This window comes from Diplotaxodon limnothrissa, linkage group LG17 (assembly GCF_057381915.1).
Source record: "Diplotaxodon limnothrissa isolate DT_005_m linkage group LG17, D_limnothrissa_male_GT1.1, whole genome shotgun sequence".
In the NCBI taxonomy this organism is placed as follows: Eukaryota; Metazoa; Chordata; class Actinopteri; order Cichliformes; family Cichlidae; genus Diplotaxodon; species Diplotaxodon limnothrissa.
In genome coordinates this window covers 26,185,372-26,207,414 of record NC_140612.1, presented here as the reverse complement: position 1 = coordinate 26,207,414, position 22,043 = coordinate 26,185,372, and the positions used below count along the sequence as shown (strand labels likewise).

Below are 22,043 nucleotides of genomic sequence, written 5' to 3'. Positions count from 1 at the left end.
CCTTAAGAGGTAAAACTGAACCTGAGGGTAGATTTATCAAAGAAATCATTTCTCATTCATTGACTTTAAGAATAATGATGAGTAAGAATGGATCGAATTAAAGGAAATAAGTAAAGACAAAGGAAAATACAGTTCTCTGAAAAGCCAATGTGGCAAATCTTAAGTTTGAAAAGGAACACCTTTTCAAACTTAAGTTCTGAAGAAGAAGTGAAACTGAAGAAGTTTCTCGGATGAGAGGTGAAACAAATTAAAGCAACTTAAAGAAGTCCAGATGCCTTTCTTTGCAAGCTCCTTTGACTTTTGTTGCAACTCTGATTTCTCTCTAAATCATATAATTTAACCCAAAAAAAAGAAACACATGGAAAACCTAACTGTAATGTTATGTCACCGTTTTTCTTGTCCCTTTATTGGTCCAGAAAACACCTCATATTCGTCTTCCTCGCCTGTAAACTGTTGATTCTGACTGAGCTGCAGCGTTAGTGAAGGGTTAAAAATGCTTGCTGTCTTTGAGACTCCGCCTCCTTTCAGTGACTCAGCATAACAGGAAGCAGGAAGTGTTCACCATTACGCATATACAGCTGTTACAAGACTGTAGCTTTGAGGTATGTTTCACTCTAACTTTTCTTCTTTTTTAAACAGAACACTATTTCATTTGCATTTAAAGGCTGTTTTTCATGCATAGATTTCACAGGATGCAGTAAACAGACAACAGAACAACTGACTAGGGTATTAAAAGGGAGTGACTTCCCCTGTGTTCTCTTAGTTTCTTGAACTCTCCCTTACTTTCAGTTTCAGGGTAAAACAGCAGCAAAGCCTCGGGATGGCAGGGAAGCTCTATCTCCCTGAGTTGGACCTCACTTGTGCCGTGTGCTGCGAAATCTTCAAAGACCCAGTGGTCCTCAAGTGCAGCCACAGTTTCTGTGCATCCTGCCTGCAGCAGTACTGGAGTCGACAGAGACGAAACCGTGACTGTCCTCTGTGCAGAACCCAGAGTGTGGATGATCCCGTTCCTAGTCTCACCCTGAAGAACCTGTGCGAGTCTTATACACATGAGAGCGAGGAACCGGAGGAGACAGCGGAAGAGCTGCCCGGTGAACCAGGGGAGTTGTGCCCTCATCATGGGGAGAGGCTCAAGCTGTATTGCCTGTCAGATAAGGTGCCTATCTGTGTTGTCTGCCATACCTCAAGAAAACACAAGCAGCACGAATGTTGTCCTGTCAGCGAGGCGATTGTGGATGTGAAGGTAAATATTTCACTTTCCTGATCAAATAAGGACTTGAGATTGAATAATGATGCCTTTTTTCTTGGGGCTCCTTTACTAAGTTTATACAGAGTTTCTGTCACAAGTCATTATGCTGAAGGATGTTACAAGCCTAAAGCGAGATTAACAAACCTTCTAATGAATTTACTTTGAATTATTTACTCAGGAGAAAATGAAGTCCACTCTCAGCTCACTGCAGGAGAAGAGGGAGGCGTTTGACAAAATGAAGAAGAACTATGAAGACACTGTGACCTACATTCAGGTGTGGTGATAATCTGTCAAACTATGGGTTAAAATTCCTAGTAAGTCACTTTATTTAGTGGCTGTCAGTAAACTCATTTCCAAGCCATACTTAAGCAGATTATTTTACAGGTCCAGGCTCGATTTGTGGAAAGGCGAACCCATGAGGAGTTTGAAAAACTTCACGACTTCCTTCACGCTGAAGAGAATGCCAGGATGGAAGCGCTGAAGCGGGAGGAAGAGCAGAAGAGCGAAGAGATGAAGCAGAAGGTTGAAAAAATAGAAAGAAAAATGGCATCTGTGTCCGAATCCATCAGAGTTTTGGAGGAGGAGATAGCTTTGGAGGGCATCTCAGTCCTTCATGTAAGTTTGAAATGAGACTAAAGAAGGAACACTTTATATTTTTTCCCCCTTAAATGCTAAAGTGAATTTGCCTTTTAATTTTGTCTTTTAGAACAGTAAGAGGACTCTGTTAAGGTAACGAACAGTTTAATATTTGTTTTATTCTTTGCTTAACTTTCATAATGTGTTATGTAACCTGCTTTTTTTGTGTTTTCTGCAGTGCTGATTGTCCTGTTGAAGATCCCGTTATGCCTCCAGGAGCACTCATAGACGTGGCCAAACATGTTGGCTCTATGATGTTTTATGTGTGGGAGAAGATGCATAAAATTGCCAAATACAGTGAGTTTAACCATAATGTGCTGCTTGATTTAAACTCTGAGCTGGAGTTTGAGTTTGTCATGAATTCCCAAGGTGGAGGAAAGGTTGAAATGTTTGACTGAACTACAGCCACAGTAACTACAGCTGACAATCTGCCATGTTTCCTTCAGCCCCAGTAACTCTGGATCCCAACACTGCTGCCCCATGGCTCATTCTGTCAGATGACCTCACCAGCGTCTGTGACAGCGATGAGAAACAGAAGCTCCCAGACAACCCGGAGAGGTTCGACCCCGACACCGGTGTGCTGGGCTCGGAGGGCTTCACCTCAGGAAGGCGTACCTGGGATGTGAATGTGGGAGATAATACTGCGTGGGTTGTCGGCGTGGCTAAAGAATCTGTCCAGAGGAAAGAGAAAGTGTCCTCGGTCCAGAAAAACGGCTACCTGTGTGTGTACTTCTACCACAAGATGTACTTTGCGGGTACCTCCCCTTTAACGCGACTAAACCTGAAAAGGAACCCGCAGAAGATCAGAGTGCAGCTGGACTGTGACAAGGGCAAGGTTTCTTTCTATGACGCGCACAACAACACCCATATCTACACCTTCAAACAGGCAATCACTGAGAAAGTCTTTCCTTACTTCTGGGTCGGTTGTCAGCAATGTCCTTTGACGGTTGAACCAATGGAAGTTGCCCTGAGTGTAATTGAAAGTGCAACTTAGTTACTCTGTGACTTTGAGAAACTCATCAAATTAAATGTCAGATTATTTGCCACTTTTCTTTCCTGGTTCAATGCAGTGTTCTTTGGCTCTTCTTAATTTAAAACTCAATGAACACACTGATCAAGGTACTTAAGATTCAGTGATTGGTAACTTGAATTAGAGCATTTTTTTTTTTTGCATTAATAATCTATGAATTATTCATTTGTTTATTATCAGCATATAAATTGTGAGGTTAAAAAATAGTACAGATTAATTACTTGTATGTAAGTTTTAAAAATGATTATGCATGTCATTGTCTACACATTCCTCTCTTATTTTGCTGTATTACTAACTACTAATGTATGGAAAACATCAAATGTGCTTTATGTGCACATACTACTCATGTTTTACAGTGCTAATTTACAAATAAAATATTTGCAAGTATTGTGGCCTCCCTTGATGATGTGTCACCAGCCAGTCCTTACTGGACATAGACCTGGAGTCGGAGAGCAGCCAGAGTTTTCTTTAGCGTCTGAGGTGAGCCTATATGTTTGGTCAGATGTGACGTCTGAGATTTTATTACCTGCTTCCTAAGGGCATGATTTTCAGATACAGTTCATCTCCTGTATATAGTTTTCAGGTCTGACACGTCTCTCGTCATCCACTTTTCAAGTTTCCATTTTTTTTCTCTTAACTACACGCTGCGCACCATGCTAACATGTGCCACGGATTTGCCTAATAGCTCTCTGAATACTACTTTATGGCTGTCAAACTGTTTTATTTTGTGTTTTTTGTAGATTCAAATAAATAAAATGGAACACAATGTGTGTTTTTGGAACAGGCTACTGGTAACAGAGTCCCCAAAGATACAATTTAAAGTTGACCGCGATGAGTACAAAACACAGTATTATTCTTTGAGTTGGGTGGCTATTTAATGCCTGAATGATTCATAGGCCAGTATTGTGTGCCTTAATAGGGTGAAGGACTGGACTGAAAATGAGTAAAATGTCCAAAGAAAAACTTTGAAAGAGTTTCAGAAAACCTGTCTTTGAATTAAAAATCACAAAGACAGAATATGCTGGGCTTCAAAATCAGCTTTTATGTAGCAGCTGTTTGTAGTTCTGTTCAAAATGCAGTGAAAATATCCATTTTTTTTTAAAAAAAAATTCCTCTCATTTTTAGTGGGGTTTTTTTCTTGGTATATGAACAGCCTTTGCACACCGTTCACTTTCACCTCCCTCTGAACTCTACAGCCTGGCGCATTGAAGCTGACCGTCTTTTGTATAAAGAAGGGTTTTAAAGCCATATACATAAAAGCTTCTTTTTTTTCCTGCAACTTTGACTCAGCAAAGTTTAGAGGCCTGAGGCGGACTCACGGTTAATGTAAGCCAAACTCGTTAAAAGTCTAATTAGCTAGTCATAGTGCCTTGCTACGGGTGTATGTAGCTAGCAGGTTGAGTCGTGTGTTGTAAAGGCTCAGTTAAGTTCTTTAGAGGTTATGTTGTGGAAAGCTGTTTTGCCTTCAGACCTGCCGGGCCTTTAAATAATTGTTTAACTGGTACTAATGAGTCCAAAGTGTGCCGAGAAAATATCTCCCACATCTTTACATCACCTCCACCTGAGGGTATTGTCTCCATCTTGCCTTGATGTTTTTTTTATGCCAAATTCTGACTGTACCATCTGAATTCACAACATAAATTCAGGACAATCTTTTATTGTACACCTTTGGTGAGCCCATGTAAATTGTAGCCTCAGTCTCTCATTTTTAGCTGGATGTGACGCTGTGTGGTCTTCTGCAAGGTTCAGTGTGTTGTGAATTCAAAGATCCTCATGTTTGTTCTTAAAAGTGTTTATTTGTTTGCCTTTCTTACATCAGAAGTTTCAGAAATTCTCAGATTGGCCTGTCTGGCAGTAAACTATGGTTGTTGCATGAATGCTACTGTGTGACTGGCTGAGTAGATATTTGTGGGGAGCAGCAGTTGAGTGGGTCTAGGTATTAAAGTGGCTGGAGAAAGGTTTTACAGAGCTGGCTTTAGTTCTGTTCAAAATTATGAAAAATAGTGCATTTATTCAATTATTTTCAAACTTAACCATCAAATCTCAAAAGTTGGGGAGTTTCGTGGCAGTAACTGCTAGTTAAAATTCCTGTTCTCTTCATTTGTAGTGTCTCTACGTCACTATAACCTTGTGTTTGTTCCAGTTTGCAAAAAATAATTGTTAAAATTGTTCTTGGTTAGGAAGTCCAACATGGCTGGAATTTCATGCACAAGGGCAACAAAGAGAAAGTTGTCTGGTAGTGCTAAAGCTGCAGAACCTGCATCCAGGTCCTCCAAAGTCACCTTTCTGAGCCCGTCTCTCCTCCTCTTTGAAATCCCTGCTGACGCCGACACCAGCCTCCCAGTGTGGAAGGCCATGAGAACCGAGCAAGCTGACATCACCTGGACCGTCAAGCCCTATGGCCTCAGCATTAATATAACACCTCCGACCTCTAAGAAAGGAAAGCATTCTGCTGCCAGCAAGAGTGAAAGCTCTTCCAGCATGGTGCAGACTGCAGGGCTGTCTTCTAGCATCCTGCAACCTCAGATCTGCATTCAGCCCACCACTCAGCAGCAATCGCAGAGCAGCTCCTGTGTGCTGCTTACCTTCCCCCAAAACACACAGTCTGTGTCACACCCCCCAAGTCCTATTCCAGTCACTTCACTTATTGTCTCCTTGCCGGTCATTATTGCCCAGGCCCAGCATACCAGTCAGCCTACTGCTCCTGCCAACAAAGGGTCCATATCCTCCACCCAAACGCCAAGTGGAACCCCTACCAAGCAAACCACCAAAACCCCATCTAAAGTGCCTGTCTCATTTCACACAAAAGGCTGCTCTACCATCCAAATCTGTGACGACTTCCTCCTTGGTTTGTGTTCTGCAGAGGAGAAGTGTAAGATGCACCACACTCCCTATCCCTTTCACTGGCAGCTGTGGTGTGTTGCCAACCGCCAGTGGGTGGACATTTCTCCTCGCTCTCAGGTCTTGCTGGAGAGGATGTACTGTGACGTCAATAAGGATGCCATTTGCCTCAAAAATGGGTGAGTAACAGGGTAGATCTTTTGCTAAAGTCTGCAAATTAAAAAAAGAAAAAGATGGGCTTTTTTGAGACAAAAATCACAGTTTGTTTGTGGATTCTTTGTGTAACTTCAGAACACTTTCTTTAGGAATGAACGCTACACTTTGAAATTTGACTCAATGAAACTGGATGACTCTTCCGTGTATGATGGAGTCAGGCGACTATCTAACACTAACAGTAAGATCAAGAACCCTCATTTTGCCAGCCAATCGAAAATCTACTGGTGGAACATCAGTTGGCAAGAGTACAACACGGTGATCTTCTTTACCTCTTTTTTCTAGTTTCTTTACTCCTTTCTGCCATTTTCAACACATCAAAAGCCTCCACCAGCTTTGTTATTTTTTAACTGGTTCATTTCTTCATAGAGCATGTCTGCCACATTGCTAAAAAAGATGAGCGAGAAGGAGTCAGAGTGTTTCTTCAGTGTCGGCTCACAGAAGTACAAGGTGGACTTCACTACCATGATCCAGACCAACGTCGCCACAGGGTTCCAGAGAGGCGTTCGCTGCAGACCCGCCTACCGCTCTCTGGATTCTATGAAACCTTACTTGCAGTTGGTGTCCTGAGATGCGTTTTTTTTTTTGCATTTGTTTACATCTTCTTTTAAAATCAAGAGATTCTGTTCCTTTAAAATTATTTCATGATGTTCTCCCATCCCTTTCCCATTTACTCCCCACACCCAGGACAGGAGTCCTGCCTGACTCAGCGGAACCTGACAGTAATCCTCCTGAGGCCAACTTTAGTGTAGATCCTCTGGACGAGTTCAGTTCCTGGTACCCTCCGGCGTGGTGTTGGGCTTCAGAGCAGGATTACAGTCTAGTGGATGTTCCTACAGGCACTCTGGCCTATAAACGGGTTCAAGAATTCTTCAATGAGAGCATGCCTGAGACAAAGGTGGACATCATCAGCATCCAGCAGGTCCAGAACCTATTCCACTGGGACAAGTACCAAAGGTCCAGCTAAGTTTGAGTTCAATTTTTAATCATGACTAAAACTAAGAAAAATTGGAGGGAAATTTGATGTCCTTATTAACTGTTTGGATATTCGGAAAGTCCTTTTTCTAAACGTCATTTATTGGATGAAATACATTTGTAACATGGATAAGCATTGGTTCGGCTAGTAGTAGGATCTGGGCTCGTTTCCTCCTGTTTTCATCCATTGTTTACTTTACTAGACAGTTCTATGGGTTCCTTACAGCGGATTCAAATAATTATTTTGTTGGAAGTTAAAGCGTAAAATATCACAAAATCTTGTTCTTGTTCATGGTGATATGCATGCCACACTTACACAACTCGTTCCAGGCAAAAGCTATACATGCAGAAGCAGCGTGGAAAGGCCACCGGGAGTTTAGAGCGACATCTCTTCCATGGGACCACCAAAGAGGCCTCAGAGGAGATCTGCACCAGCAACTTTGACCCTCGAGTGGCCGGGGTTAACGGAGTTTCCCACGGTCATGGCACATACTTTGCCACCGCTGCCTCCCACTCCCACATGTTCTCAGCCCAGTTCGGGCCAGATGAAGTTTGCCACATGTTCCTTGCCAAAGTCCTGGTGGGAAAGGTAACTGTGGGTAGGAGCCACTACCGCCGTCCACCTAAGCTCACCTCCAGGAAGAAGCAGCATCGTCTGTATGATGCCTGTGTTGACAACGTGAACCTTCCCACCATGTTTGTTGTTTTTGACAGCTGTCAGTGCTACCCCTACTACCTAATCAAATATAAAAACCTACCCAAAGAGATAGACATTTAATGAGGATGAGGACAGGGGCCTCAGCCGCTAATTGTTCAACAGAAATCATGTTCCAGTTGCAAGAAAACCTAAAGTGTTAACAAATCCAGTATATATTGTTATCAAATGCTCCGTTTAGTTTGATAAAATATGCCATATTCAGTTTGTTTGCAATGAAGTTCTTGACAATAGTGAAGACAGTGTTAAAATGACAACATATTCTGTATCACTTAATTTTTCAAAATGCCTTTATTTTTGTTATTTGAAGATTTTACAATAAACACTTTTTTCCTTTTTTTCTCTCAAATCTGTTCAATGAAATTCATTTCTGTAATGTTTATGAAATTAAACACTAAATGCATTCACCTCAGTATAAGAAAACAAAAGCATGTTTGATCAACTGCTGGTATGTTTTCATACAGCCAAATGAGCTGACTGTTTGTTCCAAAGGTCAGACTGGAACGTGTTTCATCAAAGACTTCTTTAGTAAAAGTATATACAGAATATTTTTCTTCAGAACTTAATTGCACACTTCCTTGAACAGGAAACAACAGGGAAATTCTAATAATTTAGCTTATGCATGAAAAATCATGGCTCTTTGAAGGATCCAGATCAAATTGTTTTAAAAGTATCTGACACTGCTGGCCATAAAAAAAAAAATCCCAGTTCAGTCCATCTAAGAACAAACTCTGCATTGAACAGATAACACGTTCGGGACAGTGATGAACCAAAACACCACATTAAATCCCTGCCAATGAAAATAATAACCCCCCCTTATCAAATTTGTTTAAAAAGGGAGAAAAATAAGAGTTGAAGTGATGTTTAACTTCCAAATAGTATTGTAAAATTCCATATCTTGAAATGTCATTGAATAATTTAAGACTGTAAGAACGGCTCAAATAAGATGGTGTTATCGTTTATTTCATACTGTATAAAGTCTGTATTTCATTTTTCTTAAAATGTGCAATTCTCCGTTCATGTTTTTAATGATAATCCAACTAGCCAAGACAAAATCACAGTCATAAGATAAAAAAAAAAAATTCACAAAACCCCCACCTTTCACACAAGGATGTTAGAGTGATAACCACAATGAAAAAATATCAGAATTAGCTATTGATAAAAGGCAGATTAAAACATACGTTATATGATTTAAGATGTAAACAAGGATTAAAAAAAGTTAAACTAGTGTTGAGGCTGTGATGCCAGTTCCTTAAATAAAGTACAGCAACTGTGCGTTTCTGTTCTGGCAACATCTAAAGTTGGGCCTGCAGGTGGTGCCAGAGGAAAGGCCATCATGTTACATAGTTCAAAATGGTTTACAGTATGAATTGTAGATGACAGTTATTTTTTAAGCTAAAAAACTTAGTGGAATGAAAATATAAAAGGCAACAAAAATATGTGAAGAATAAACATTTCACATATCTTCAAACAGGTTCATAAATATCAGATCAGTTCTTTTTGCACTTGGTGTCTAATAAGAGCACCTGTCTCCAGCACAGATTATTCATTTGCATTTCCCTTTTAGTCTCTACACACGTGTACATATACACATAAACTGTACACAGGTTAGCAGACGTTTAACCAACCCTGATACGACAGACATGACATGTGGGTGGGGGGGACACGCAAAAACTGAGTTCCTGGAATTTACCGGCAGAGCACCAGCACCTATTCACAGGCCAGCTTGCTGTCGAAGCTCGACAGGCCAATGGCAAACGCCTGAAGAGCGCACATGGGATAGTTGTAGTCCAGAGTGAAGACGTCTTCAGCAACTCTACCAAACTGCATAACAATGTAGTCGGCTAGAGATAGAGGGGGGTAAAAATAAAAAAGGTCGATCAGTGTGTTTATGGTGTATGTTTTAAATATTTCAAGACATTCTGCAACATCCTATAAGCAGCCAAATTATTTAAACTACTTAAACATAACTGAGATTAAAGATACTCACGGTCATTATCGTGAACTATCTGGAAGTTTTTGACTGATGCCTGAGTCACACGGCCATGGAAATTTAGCACATAAGACTGGGTGTCATCGTTCCACACGGGTGCCTTGTTGTGCAGCTCGATCAGATTTTCAAGCGAATGGTTTTGCCACCTGCTCAGGAGACTCTCCTGCTCCTATCATACAAATACATCCGATTTCAGTCTTTAATCTTATTAGGAATGAATCAAACTACACATTAAACTCACACACCAGGACTTTTGGACTTTTGCATTCTAACAGCATTTGTGAAATGTTAGACTGCTAAAGCTAAACAGCTTTGGATTCAAATTAATCTTTTAGTCATTTTATACATGAAGCATTCGGACAACACGTTGCACATTTAAGGGCAAATTCTTTGAGTTGTTAAGCTTTGCATAATTCTGTTACTGACAGACTCACATTTTGGGGCCTTACAGGGAGCCTCTCAAAGTTCATGTTCATGCCAGGGATGATTACAGTCATTTTGCGTGGTCCTTTGAATCCCAGCACATTGGTTTCCTGCCAAAAAACACAGAGAGTGTGACAATTTTACTAAATATATTTAATGAACAGGCAACACACTAAACACACTGCTAGCCTTTTGTCATTCACTCACATAGCAGATGGCAGCCAGTTCCTGTCGTGTGTTGCTTTCTTCCAGCAGAGCCCCGGGGTTTTTACACGGATTGGTCCCGTTGTCGTACACTGTGAATTTAGTGCCCATGAGGTTGGATCTGATAGAAAACAAACCGGTCATGAAATGTTTACACCTTTTCATATTTTTCAGATGCTGGCAGCATTTTGTTTCACATTTGAGTCATGTGGATTGGCAGAAAGCAACACACTGTTTATTTTCTAAATATCAAGAAAACAGCAACTATTGGATGCTGCAGTTTATTCTAACTGTTAGCAAGCAGAAAATCTTTGGAATCACATTGAATGTTATATTGAAAAAAAGAGGCAAAAGTGAGAGGCTACAATGTAATCCCACAGGTCAACTGTCCAGACCAAAGTGAATGTCGTTGTCTTTGCCACTGATGGGCTCAGACTGTCAACATTATGAAAAGGATCCCTACAGAGATGTGTATCTCACATCAAGAAGAGGTCTCGCTCTGAAATCTCACCGGAGGTGAGGTGTTGCTGGAAGAAAAAAGTGTGAATGTGAGTGAGAGTTGGAGGAAGCCAGGCACGGAAGAGAAGAGAAGCTTCCTGTTCAGTAGTTCACGGTTTGTGATTGAATTTCTGAAATCAGGCAATGGTCTGCTACACTTTACTTTATTTTTGCCAGGCACACACTGGTGACCAGTTGAGCTACAAATGGATGGACAGATGAAATGTTTTCACTGCCTATTTTGACTGGAATCAATATTACCAATCAAATAGAAAAATGAATCACTTATAAGAGCTGCCGGATACAGAATGCAGGTAATGCTATTAATTAAAGGTATTTTGTTCACATGGTATCAGTTGACATTAAAACAATAAATATAATTAAAGGTGTGCAATCAGCAAATAATACCTTATTAATGCAGGTCTCTGTGGACACAGGGAGGGTGGATTTACCTGAGTTTACCTATAAAGCTCTCTCCCTCTCGTGACAGGTCGGTAGCATCCACTGAAATAAGGTAGTTGGATGTCTTACTCTTCTTCCTCTTTCTTCCTGCCAGCAGAAACACCTGGAACGACACAATAAAGCAGACACATGTATCTAATGAAGGCTTTTGTTTATAAATGTTACATTGTACAACAAAAATGATGATTCTTATTCACAACTTTAATGGCCCACGCATGTATCGCACCTTCTTGCAATCCTCTTTCTCCATGTGCATGTAGTAAGTGGGGTAGAGGCCGCGGTCCATACCCTTCTTGTCACGGGTGATTCGGCATTTGACTGTGACGCCACGTGGTGCTGGGCGTAAGACAAACTCCTCCAGATTCGCCACATCGGCTAGTAAGTTTTCCGCTGTGGGTGATCCTGGGGTAACCAGATCCTGGGACAAATTAATATAGTCAGCTACTTTTAAAAGAAAAAAGAAAAAAAAGAAGCATTTTAGATAATAGTGAGTATATGAACTAGTGTGCGTAGGCTTTACAGGAATGTCCTTGCCACTAGTAGCTGAGGCAGGCCTGTTGCTGTCTGTGTGAGAGGACCGAGAACGGGTCCGTTCTTCCTCCAAGTCTTCCTCGTGCTCACTGGCTTCATCAAAGTTCATGCTTTCGCAGAGACCTGGTGAGAGACGTGGGAGTGTGGTGTGAGGGAGCTTTAATTACACACGAAGGTCTTTACAAATTCTCCAGCTGAGAAACCCATTCATACAAAAACAAAAGAGGAAAATGAAACCCAGATGCTCTGCGTACATTCTCCACAACAAAAGAACCTCAGTCATTATTTCGTTCCAGGGGTTCCTTCAGTTTTGGTTCAAAACGCTCCACAGAAGATTTTACCAGTTTTTTGGGTTCATCTGCGGTCTTTGATATATGAGAAAAAATTCCCAAGAAGTGATGCAATACTTAGGAAATAGTTGAAGCAAAAAATAGAGCATTATACAGCTGAAAGCACATCCTTTCATATTTATCTGAAACATTCAGGGGGAGGGGGATTTCTTTTACATCAGCTGTTGAAACCATGACAAATGAAATGAAAGGATGAAGACTTGTGAAAGTGAATATCAAAAAGAATGTGATTATTTAGCATTGATTCTTATTTATTCAACCAAAAGGCCACTTCTCTGGCCTAAAGAGTACTTTTCCATGTCAGTTACTGGAAGGCTCATATTTATGACAATAAATGAAGCTGATGTGCAGCTACTTGTGCAGAGACAGCTCCATGCAGTCATGCAGACATAAACTGGGGCTTGCACAGTGCAGACAGTCGGGACTGTCTATCTGTCTCCTCACTGATAATTGGATTTATCAGCCAGGATGCAGCTCTTGGCTGCAGCTATATCCCACTGTAATGTGTTATCAAAGTGTAAACTCATATGAAAGCTGTGTGTTTTCACTACATTGAAGTATTATTTTTTATTAAAATCTAATTAAAATTGGACTTGTAAAAGAAATGCTTGACCAGAAATGGCAATAATGATACCAAGATTACTCTAAATTGTTATACTATACAGCTGGAGTCCTAAATACTGCAATCCAATCTACAGTTTGAAGTAAATGAAGAACTTTAGATTTTAAATCACAGCAATCAAACTGACTACTGTGAGGATATACTGCTGCAGGAAAATGTGGGTGAACAAGTGTGGTTCTGACCGACAAACCAAGGAACGCTGCTCATAGGTAGAGATCTGTCGAACACAAGTAGGCTTGCTTAAAATCGTACCCTGCTTTATCCTCATTTTTTTTGCATCTTAGCTGTTCCTTCATTCACAAAATGAACATCGTGTTATATTCAGTGAGACTTGGCGATTCAGAACATAAACCCATCAGTGATGTGTTTACAAATGCAACAGATGGAGGAGGTCAAGGCCAGTTTTCCCAATCAGACTTCAGGGAGTGACCAGACGAGTTCCTCCCTGCTGCCCATTAAAAGGAATGCAGAACCTTATTAAACAAATCCAATTTCACGTTAATAATATTCCTGCTTTTAAATACATGGGGGTTTCTTCTTTTGCATACAAAAAGCATTCTGTCCTCAAATATTTGTGCCTCCTCCTGACACTGATCAGTTAGACTAACATATCCTGGGCAAGTTCCAGCGTAAGAGAAAACATTAAGCTATGCAGCACTAAACCAGATGGATAATGTGACAGTAAAAACAGCAAAACACAACCCCTATTGTGCAGTATTTACAAGTGATGCGCCCCAAATATGCTGCTAATCCTGTGAAAAAGCAGGAAGCATCATGGAATACAGAATGCAAATGTTAGCTGCCCTCTAACAGTGACTCCAGGGCTCCAATTAAAAAACCCACACAAAGTTGTGTCAGCTACTGGCTTATGAAATCAACCATCTGGAAATGTCAAAGAGGCCTAACATTTGACTGAGCAAATCCAAAAAAGACATACAGCATTTCCAGATAATTATTATCACACGGCCAAGAAGGATATTAAATTCTACAGCGAGCCAAAAGTGAAGATGTTGGATGACATCAAGGAGCTGATTAAATATGAATGTATTTCAAAATGTCTATTTCTTCCATTTCCCAAGGCACCATGGTAATATGGAAGACAGGCAGCCAAAAATACCTGCTGGAGCTCTTTGGGGCAGGCTCGTCTGCTTAACTGAGCTAACATTAACAATGAGGTCTTACATTATTGAGAAGCACAATGACACTTTCTACTGCGTCACACTCAAGCCTTTAAAAAAGGTATGAAAAGTAACCCAGCTTCTGAGTTTCTCAGCAGGATTCAAATGAAATCTTAAAAAAAACAGTCATGTCTTGAGTTTGTGGGCACAAAGTGGTAACACACGAGCTACATTATGACACCTGCAGAACTGCATGATGTTGGTACTGTTTAAACGCATGCTAACCTTCATATAATGAGAAATTTGTTTTTGCTGCAGATGAATCTGAAAAGTGCAAAAGTCACTGTGAGCTTGATTTTTATACAATTTCCTGAAATTGTACATATTCCCATCAGCTGGTTGGCAGGTGTGGGTGGTAGTAGTTCTAATGATGCCACAAACAAACACTGCAGTGTGAACAATGCCCTTATCTATTATTTAGTGAACCAGTTCTCACTGCATTACCATCAATCATACCACTCACTCCACATGCAGCAGCAGAGTGCTATCAATTTGGTAGATGTCAAAAAGTCTGACTTTGTTTAACAGCAACTTCTTACCTGCAGTGTCATAAATACACATTTTTTCCTTTATAGGTAAAAACTGTAAAGCTGAGAAACGTAAGAAAACCCTGAGAGTAACCACAAGTAAATATCTGATGCTACTCTCTTCTAATAAAAAATCACCAGGGGACTCAACACACACACTAACAAAGTAAATAAGTAAGCAGGCAAACAATAGTTGTTCCATTTGACTTTACTGCAGGGTTCAGAAAAATGATTTTAAACCCAGGATCCAGTACAAATCACCTTGCTTCTGCAGCAGTTCGTGGATATCTGTCTTGGGCTCCAGCAGCGTCTCAGTGTCTCCGTCCCTCTCAGGCTCTTCAGCAGCAGGGGACTGGGACTGAGACTGAGACTCAGGCTGGGACTGAGACTGGGACTGGCTCACTGACAGGATTTGAATTTTCATTCCTATATCAGGAGGTTCTGAGCTCAGGAAGGCTGCTGGGCCATCAATACCTACAACACAGGAGAAGGTGGCAGACAAGCATGAGCTGTTAATTTTCCCTTAACTGGGTCCAACCAAGCATATCTAATGAATCTACTAAGTGAATCTATTATACACATTTCCAAATCCATATTTTTATCTTGGATTCCAGTGTAGGTTTGCGTGATTTGCACTTTAGACTACGGTAATTCTTCTTTTTCTCATACTGGGCCTTGTTGCAAACAACTTAATTCTGTGAGTGGATATTAGTGACTGTGGTTTTTCTACTGTTTTCGACCATAAAAATGGTCTAAAACATGCCATTTAACAAAGAAAACATTTAAATGCATAGCAAGACCTCTTCTATTCATATAACTGCAATTAGTTTGAAGTTGGTACAGAAGCAACAAAAGGCTGGAAAAGTAAGTGGCACTAAAAATAACATGTGGAGGTCAACATGTCAGTAACATGACATAGTATAAAAGAGCATCTTAGAGAAGCAGCTTGTCAGAAGTAAAAATGGGAAGAGGTACACCATGTTCTTTAAAATATAATATAAAATTGTAAAGGCCCCAAATATCTCCTCTCATAATCAGATTTAGAGAATCCAGGGAAACATCTGTGTGCAAGAAACAAGGCAGAAAATCAATACTAGATTGCCTAGAACACTAGAAAATCCTGAAAATGAAATAGGATTTATTGTGAACTGAACTAAAAAAATAGGGGGAAAAAACCCTTGACTGAAGTGTGGTTTGGTAGTTTAACCGTGCTGCTCTATGATGTGCCTAGCCTAAATTAAAAACAGTCAAATGCTGAACATTGTATACTTCCAACTGAAGTTACTTTTATGTAAAGAGGAAACAGTGTGTGACAATGCCTAGACTATGGGGATTTGATTAACATGCCTTTATGAATGACGTAAAAAATGCTGCACATGTTTTTTCTCACCATCTATTATGACATCATTGGTGACATTGAGTTGAGATTCGACTAGTGGGGCTTGCTCTTCACCACGCCGTGCCCTGGAACGCCGGGGGCGAACCTCTGTGTTGGGCTGGACCATCAAATGTTGCTGACGTTTTTGCCGCTGCTTCTGCTCCAGCAGTGCCCTCTGTGGACCAAACAGGGGAACAGAAATGCTGTGTAACCTAATTCTAGGTACAAATATACGTGACTTTCAGGACATGCAACTGGAAAACTCACTTCATGCATAATTAGCTGGCATGTATTAAATGATGGAGGTTGGGAAGATTAAGCCAAGCTGGAAAACATCAACACAACAAGCTATAGGTAATTACATTAGTATGGATGATGAGTTACAACCTGTGTCTCTCAGTAGGTGCTGCAAATGACCAGGACAATAACAGAAAAAGAAAAGAAAAGAAAGGAGCACTGGTCGTTGCATTGCATAATGCTATTCTAATACTACAGGTTAGAAAAATTGGATTTCTACATGTGAGATTTTGTGCCATAAACAAGTATTGGACAAACAAAAGCTTTGATTTTCTAAAGGCTTATCTGGGAACCGTGGTTACCTGTACCAAAATGCACAGAAGTCCATCCAAGAACTCATTAAAGTATTTTAGTTATTTTTACTTTATCTTTGAAGAAAATATTCCAGTGGAGAGATAAAGCCATACAAGGTCAGCTTAGTGAGTCACACCATAATACAATACGCAGTCTTCAAAAGAAAGATAGCTACACACAGTCCAGACCTGTAAGGCAGCAGAACACATTTTGCTGAGCTACACTGAAAAAAAGGGACTGGCCATCTCTTGGATTTATGTAAGCATCTTGCATGTATTTAACACAATTGCCTCATGTTTTAAAGATAAATGTAACTATATAGTGTAAAAACTACATGATATGCAGAAAGGGTGTATTAAATTGTTCATATCATGTTCAGGTGAAGTAACGTTAAATCTCGTGAAACCACGCGTGATTTCATCTCGCGGGCTTTGGATCGTGGTTTAAAAAATGCATCCATCTCAGTCAAGTCGAGCAGCCAACTCTACGTTTTTTGGTATGTCTTGATTTTTTGAATTAATGTTTACCATATTTCAGCCAAATGTAGTTAAACGTCTAGAGTGCCGCCATGTAACATGCTAAAAAAGAGCCGTTAGCTTATTTGCTGTTTTATCTGTTGTCAAAGAATTGGCGCTTTTTCATTTGAATTTGTCTTTGGCACAAGAGCCGTAATATCACATTAAACCTAATTACGAGGCACTCACGACATAATTTGGTTTTCTGTGTGAATAGATTTGCCAACTGACTCTTCAGTTACATTGTGTATTTACTGCACCGTGGTGTTAGTGAGATTTTGGACATTGAACAGCTTTAGCTAATATCATCAGTGGCATTATGCTAGCTTACATCCCTACCCCTCCTGCCCTCACCTGCTGTCCTTTTGTTTTTGTTTTTTTTTTGCTGCACATTGAGAGATGACCTCTATTCTGCATTTCACCAGGAGTCAGCTGATGGATTGTGGGTTCAAGGTGTTATGGTAAGAAAGTATATTCTATTTTCGCTTAAGGTTTCTGTAACTTAATTATAATAGGTTTTTTTTATAATTATTAGGTGCATGCATACTCAAATAGACCACCCTATTAATACAACTGAGAAATCCAAAATCTGCCATAGGTTTAACCTGTATGTATTGTCAGAAAGGTGATTACCGGTACTGGACTCACATTAATGCACACTTGAACTAAAATGAGGTTGTAACTTGTGGGTTCTTGGGTTGCAAATCAGAAACAAACATCTTTGGATTTTTTTAATCCCATAAGATCTGGAAACACAGTTTTTATTCAACAAAACATTACTGATTAACCAAGCACAGTGCCTGCTGTTATTTCAAAATAATTTTATGTCATTTTAGATGAAATGCAGCATTCCAGTGCATCCCAACCTTGCCTTTACAGTCAAGGTTTCTGACGGAGCTGAGTTTCTCTCTGACAGTCTGCTGAAAGTGTTTGCAAAGTGATCGGGGGAACAGGGCACAAAGCTAAAGGATGTAGCTGCCATGATGACAGTAAGAACTTTAAAATTCTTTAACTACAAAGTGTATATGTATTGCATTAGGTCAGTAAAAGATTTTTATGCTGCATCCATTGAAACAGTCAACTATTACCCGTGAGTACTGATTCCACCGAAAGGATGCCATAATTTTCGTTATGCATTTACTGGCCCACTGAGAAAAATTTATCTTTTTAAAAAAATAAATGTTCTGGAAACTATATATCCATAAAGTTGATGTCAAACAGGAACTTTTGATATTTCTTTGTAGATGCTGGTGTTGCATGTTGACTAGGGCTGCCACGATTTGTCGACTAGTCACGATTACGTCGACTATCAAAATCGTCGACGACTGATTTAATAGTCGACGTGTCGTTTGAAGCTTTGTAAGATCGCAAAAGACGCAGGAATAATAGCAGGATTTAAGAGTGTAATAACGGACTGAAACAGAAGATGGCAGCACTGCATGTACAAGGATTCCAGCTGCCGTTAAACCCCGAAGAAGAAGAAGTAGCTGTGTCCCAGAATTCATAGCGCGGCCCAGCTTAGTTTCCAACAATGGCGGTAGCTAGTTAGTTTTAATATTACTCTTATTATTCTTTCTGGGTCACAAAATAAACGTTTAACATATTTTCAGGCGAGAATGTAGCTGTGTAAACCTCAAATATCGGCTCAGTTTTCGGAGACGTCTGTTACCCACTAGCTCGATAGCTAGCCGGGGGCTAGGTCACTAGCGCCGTGAGAACACCGGACTCCCGGCAAATTGTTTTCAAACCCACCGCCGTCTTTCGCGACTCAGGTTAAATATATATGAGTCACTTAGATAAATTAAAAATGTTGTTGTTTGGCCTTTTTTTTTTTTTTTTTTTTTTTTTAGTATTTTATTTGTTCCTGAGTAAATCGGTTTGGCTGAGATTAAAGTTATAGTTTTTACACAGCTGAATAAACGTCAAGCAGACAGCTGATTATCAGAAGTGTGAGATGCTGGAGAATATACCCCGGTGTCCTGTTATATTTTAGATAGCAAGGAGTTTATTAAACTTTACCGAAACAATCTGCAAATTTCATTAAAATTGAATAAACTATCATCTTGTCTTTATTTTTAGTTAGCACCTTAAAAGCTTAAAGCTGTAAGCTAATGATAGTTATATAAGCTGTAGTTTTACGTCCAGTGGATGATGATCTGATTAGTCGACTAATCGCAAAAATAATCGGTGACTAGTCGACTATCAAAATAATCGTTTGTGGCAGCCCTAATGTTGACTGGTTTAAGTTTTTGTCTGGGATCATTTTCTTCTGTGCTACTGAAAAGTTCACAAATCTCTGTTTTCTTTGTTATAATACTTTAGGATGACATTAATGCTCGAAGGGAGTCCCTCATCAAAGTGCTCCGCATCTGTGTGAAAGACAATTGCAACATCTTGGTGCAGGAGTTCATGGTGAGTGTTTTATGAGTAGATTGTGGCTTTGCAACATTTAAAAATGCATTTAGTTATCCACTTGATCCTCATTGGACTGGTTAGGACCAGTAGTCCTCTTTAATAATTTGAAGTTCACATGAGGCCTGGTAGTGAACTCGGCCGCCCCCCCTTGAGGCCCCACCCCCCTATATTAGGGGTCACATCAGTGTGAAAAAACTTTAAATTTGTCATTCTAGTGAACAAAGGAAAATCCCACCAATATTTACATTAGCTTTTGTTTGAAAAAAAAAAAAAGACCAACAGCTAACCAAATTGTGGGGCTGAAAGTCTAAATTCTAACATCTTCTGAGTGACATAACCTGGATTTCTGATGGGCCGGTGTCTTTCTAACAAAAACTAATGTAAAGCATTTGAAATTATTATGTTTTTCACTCTCTCTTAGAAACTCTGTTAGACCATGAATGGCAGCATGGCAGGCCACTCTTTGGCTATAGCTATTTACTATGTTGCTTGCATTGGTTTAAATTACTCTAACATTAGAACTGGTAGATTCAAAAGAGATGAGTTTAAAAAGGAATCTTAAAGAAATGTTTTGTGTTTAACCAGGACTTGACTGAGGCCACTTCACAGATTGAGAAAACCACAATGAACATCTGTCTCCAGAGGATGCACCAGGCAATGACTTTTCTGATGTTGGCATCATCATCGAGGGTATAGTAGTTCTTCAAGATCTGGATAACGTGACCTTTGCAGTAGCCATGCTGTTTGGACCTTTTTTATTCCTTCAATATGAGTTACCCATCACAACTCTGCTACACTTTTGAGGTGATTCAAAGGGTGGTAATGGAGTTGGATGCAACTCAGCTCTCAAGAAAAGCTCACAACTAAGACAAAACTGCTCCTGCAAGGAAAGCTCACTGTTATGCATGCAAGCTGATCAGCTCTAGGTGAGAGGACATTTAAATCTCACACTTGTTCTGCTGCATTTTTGAAGCTCAATTCCAGGAACAGATCGCAGGGTTCATTTTTATATACACTGCAACTGCCATGAGGACGAGCCGTTTTTGTTGTTGTTGTTTGTTTTTCCTTTTGCTCTGTACAGCATTTTGGCAGCATTTTTAAATTTCTCTTTGTATTTTTTCTTTCTTTTACTAGTGAAGAGATGTAGCATGAACAGTTATGCAGTCTAAATATCCCATATGGGTCGTGTGAAATGGTATTTTCAGTTTCATTCAGTTGAAGTAAAGAACGTTGAATATTTCTAAGTGTGCTGTTTTGAACCAAGATGTCACAGTATGATCAGTGCTGTAATTTTTGACAGTCACTGTATCAATGTTATTTTTGCATCTCTTGAATAAAGGTTTTGACCTGCAAGTGCTAATTTCTTTAGTTATTGGGGTAAAATGGGTAATGTTAATAGGAAGGTGTTTGCCAATTCAGTAACCTAATTTAATGTTAATGGAAACTAACATTACCTCAAATTGTTTAGTTATAATTGTTGTTTAACTGAATCTTGACATCAGAGGCCTTAACTAGAATGTTTTGATTTGTTCTTTCCCAACATTTTTCAAAAGAAACAGTCTAATTTCTTTGCTGTGATTGATTCCAGAGAACACGGAAGAACTGACATTATTTAACTGTTGATTTATGTAGATTCAGTGGAGGAGTAATGTCAGTTTAATTCTTTACCTACTGTCAATGCAGTGAAATTAGACATTTTGTTTTGAAAGGTTACTGGTGGATGCCAGCAACCATCTTGGAAGAGAACAATACAATCTGTTATAAGGCCTCCATTTGAAAATTGTGTATTTGATGCTAGAATATAATAGCAAAATGTAATTTGAAGATAACATGTAGTATTTAAGTGACCAAGTAGTATTGGGTAAAAGTTATTGAATGGTGTTGGGATAAAGTGAGAAAATTGTGAAGGATTAAAATATTTCAAGAGCTCAAATTACTTCATCAAAACATGTTTAAGTCACATTTTATCAACAAAAATTGCACAGGTTTATTGAACATGAATAAATTGTGTTAATTTAACTCAATTGTTTAAGTTGCTGCCAAAGCAAAACATCTGTGTGCAACAAATGTCCACCATTGAATTAAGTAAATCCAACAACATATTTTTTTCAGTGTACTAATCAGAACAGGAGGACATTTGACATGCAATAACAGATAAAGCAATTGTGCAAACCATTTCAAGGTATAGAAAGCTGTATGCACTACAAAAACTATATGTAATGCAGTACACAACTCAGTTTCAGTAAGGGTAGAAAACTGACGTTCATGTTGTATTCACCCGCCCCACTGTGACCTGACTTAATACTGATGCCAAAAGGCAGACTAAATAAAAAATAAGCCCATAATAAAACACAACAACCAAAATAAAAAAAAATAAAATAATGGGGGCTGTGAAAGCTTACAGTAATGTTCTGTAGTTTGGTGAACTGAAGAATGCCCAACGTAAGAACATAACAAGGGTCTGATAAAGTAATTAGCTGCTTCGAACATCATCACTGAGATGCAGAGATGGGCAGTAACGCGTTACTTGTAACGCGTTACTGTAATCTGATTACTTTTTTCAAGTAACGAGTAAAGTAAGGGATTACTATTGCAAAATCGGTAATTAGATTACCGTTACTTTCCCGTAGGAACGCTGCGTTACTGCGTTACTAAAACCATGATTTTTTTTGCGAGAATGTCTCATGACAGTGACGT

General features: G+C 39.6%; 3 protein-coding genes across 5 annotated transcripts in view; 2 read left to right on the top strand and 1 right to left on the bottom strand.

Moving 5' to 3' along the window:
• The first annotated feature begins 581 nt into the window (after positions 1-581).
• Positions 582-2,914, top strand: LOC146615089 (nuclear factor 7, ovary-like). Its single transcript, XM_085376325.1, has 7 exons — positions 582-602; positions 790-1,243; positions 1,428-1,523; positions 1,634-1,864; positions 1,956-1,978; positions 2,064-2,182; positions 2,332-2,914. Exons 2-7 carry the CDS (start codon positions 821-823, stop codon positions 2,877-2,879), a joined length of 1,440 nt encoding a protein of 479 aa, XP_085232451.1. The 5' UTR covers positions 582-602; positions 790-820; the 3' UTR covers positions 2,880-2,914.
• A 2,188-nt stretch (positions 2,915-5,102) lies between these two features.
• Positions 5,103-7,722, top strand: LOC146615088 (protein mono-ADP-ribosyltransferase TIPARP-like). The gene is made up of 5 exons (XM_085376811.1): positions 5,103-5,935; positions 6,062-6,227; positions 6,339-6,526; positions 6,657-6,926; positions 7,275-7,722. Exons 1-5 carry the CDS (start codon positions 5,106-5,108, stop codon positions 7,720-7,722), a joined length of 1,902 nt encoding a protein of 633 aa, XP_085232937.1. The 5' UTR covers positions 5,103-5,105.
• Positions 7,723-9,369: 1,647 nt separating this feature from the next.
• tulp3 (TUB like protein 3) overlaps positions 9,370-22,043 on the bottom strand; it is a 29,918-nt gene continuing 17,244 nt past the window's right edge. For 2 of the 3 annotated variants that reach the window (XM_085375655.1, XM_085375656.1), the window contains 9 exons: positions 15,838-16,000; positions 14,709-14,921; positions 11,760-11,893; positions 11,466-11,657; positions 11,230-11,342; positions 10,283-10,400; positions 10,087-10,185; positions 9,650-9,821; positions 9,370-9,503 (listed from right to left, as the gene is read on the bottom strand). In XM_085375655.1, coding sequence (XP_085231781.1) covers positions 9,370-9,503; positions 9,650-9,821; positions 10,087-10,185; positions 10,283-10,400; positions 11,230-11,342; positions 11,466-11,657; positions 11,760-11,893; positions 14,709-14,921; positions 15,838-16,000 — 1,338 coding nt within the window. Of the gene's footprint in view, positions 9,504-9,649; positions 9,822-10,086; positions 10,186-10,282; positions 10,401-11,229; positions 11,343-11,465; positions 11,665-11,754; positions 11,894-14,708; positions 14,922-15,837; positions 16,001-22,043 lie in introns of all 3 variants that reach the window. The other variant, XM_085375657.1, reaches the window with a different exon arrangement.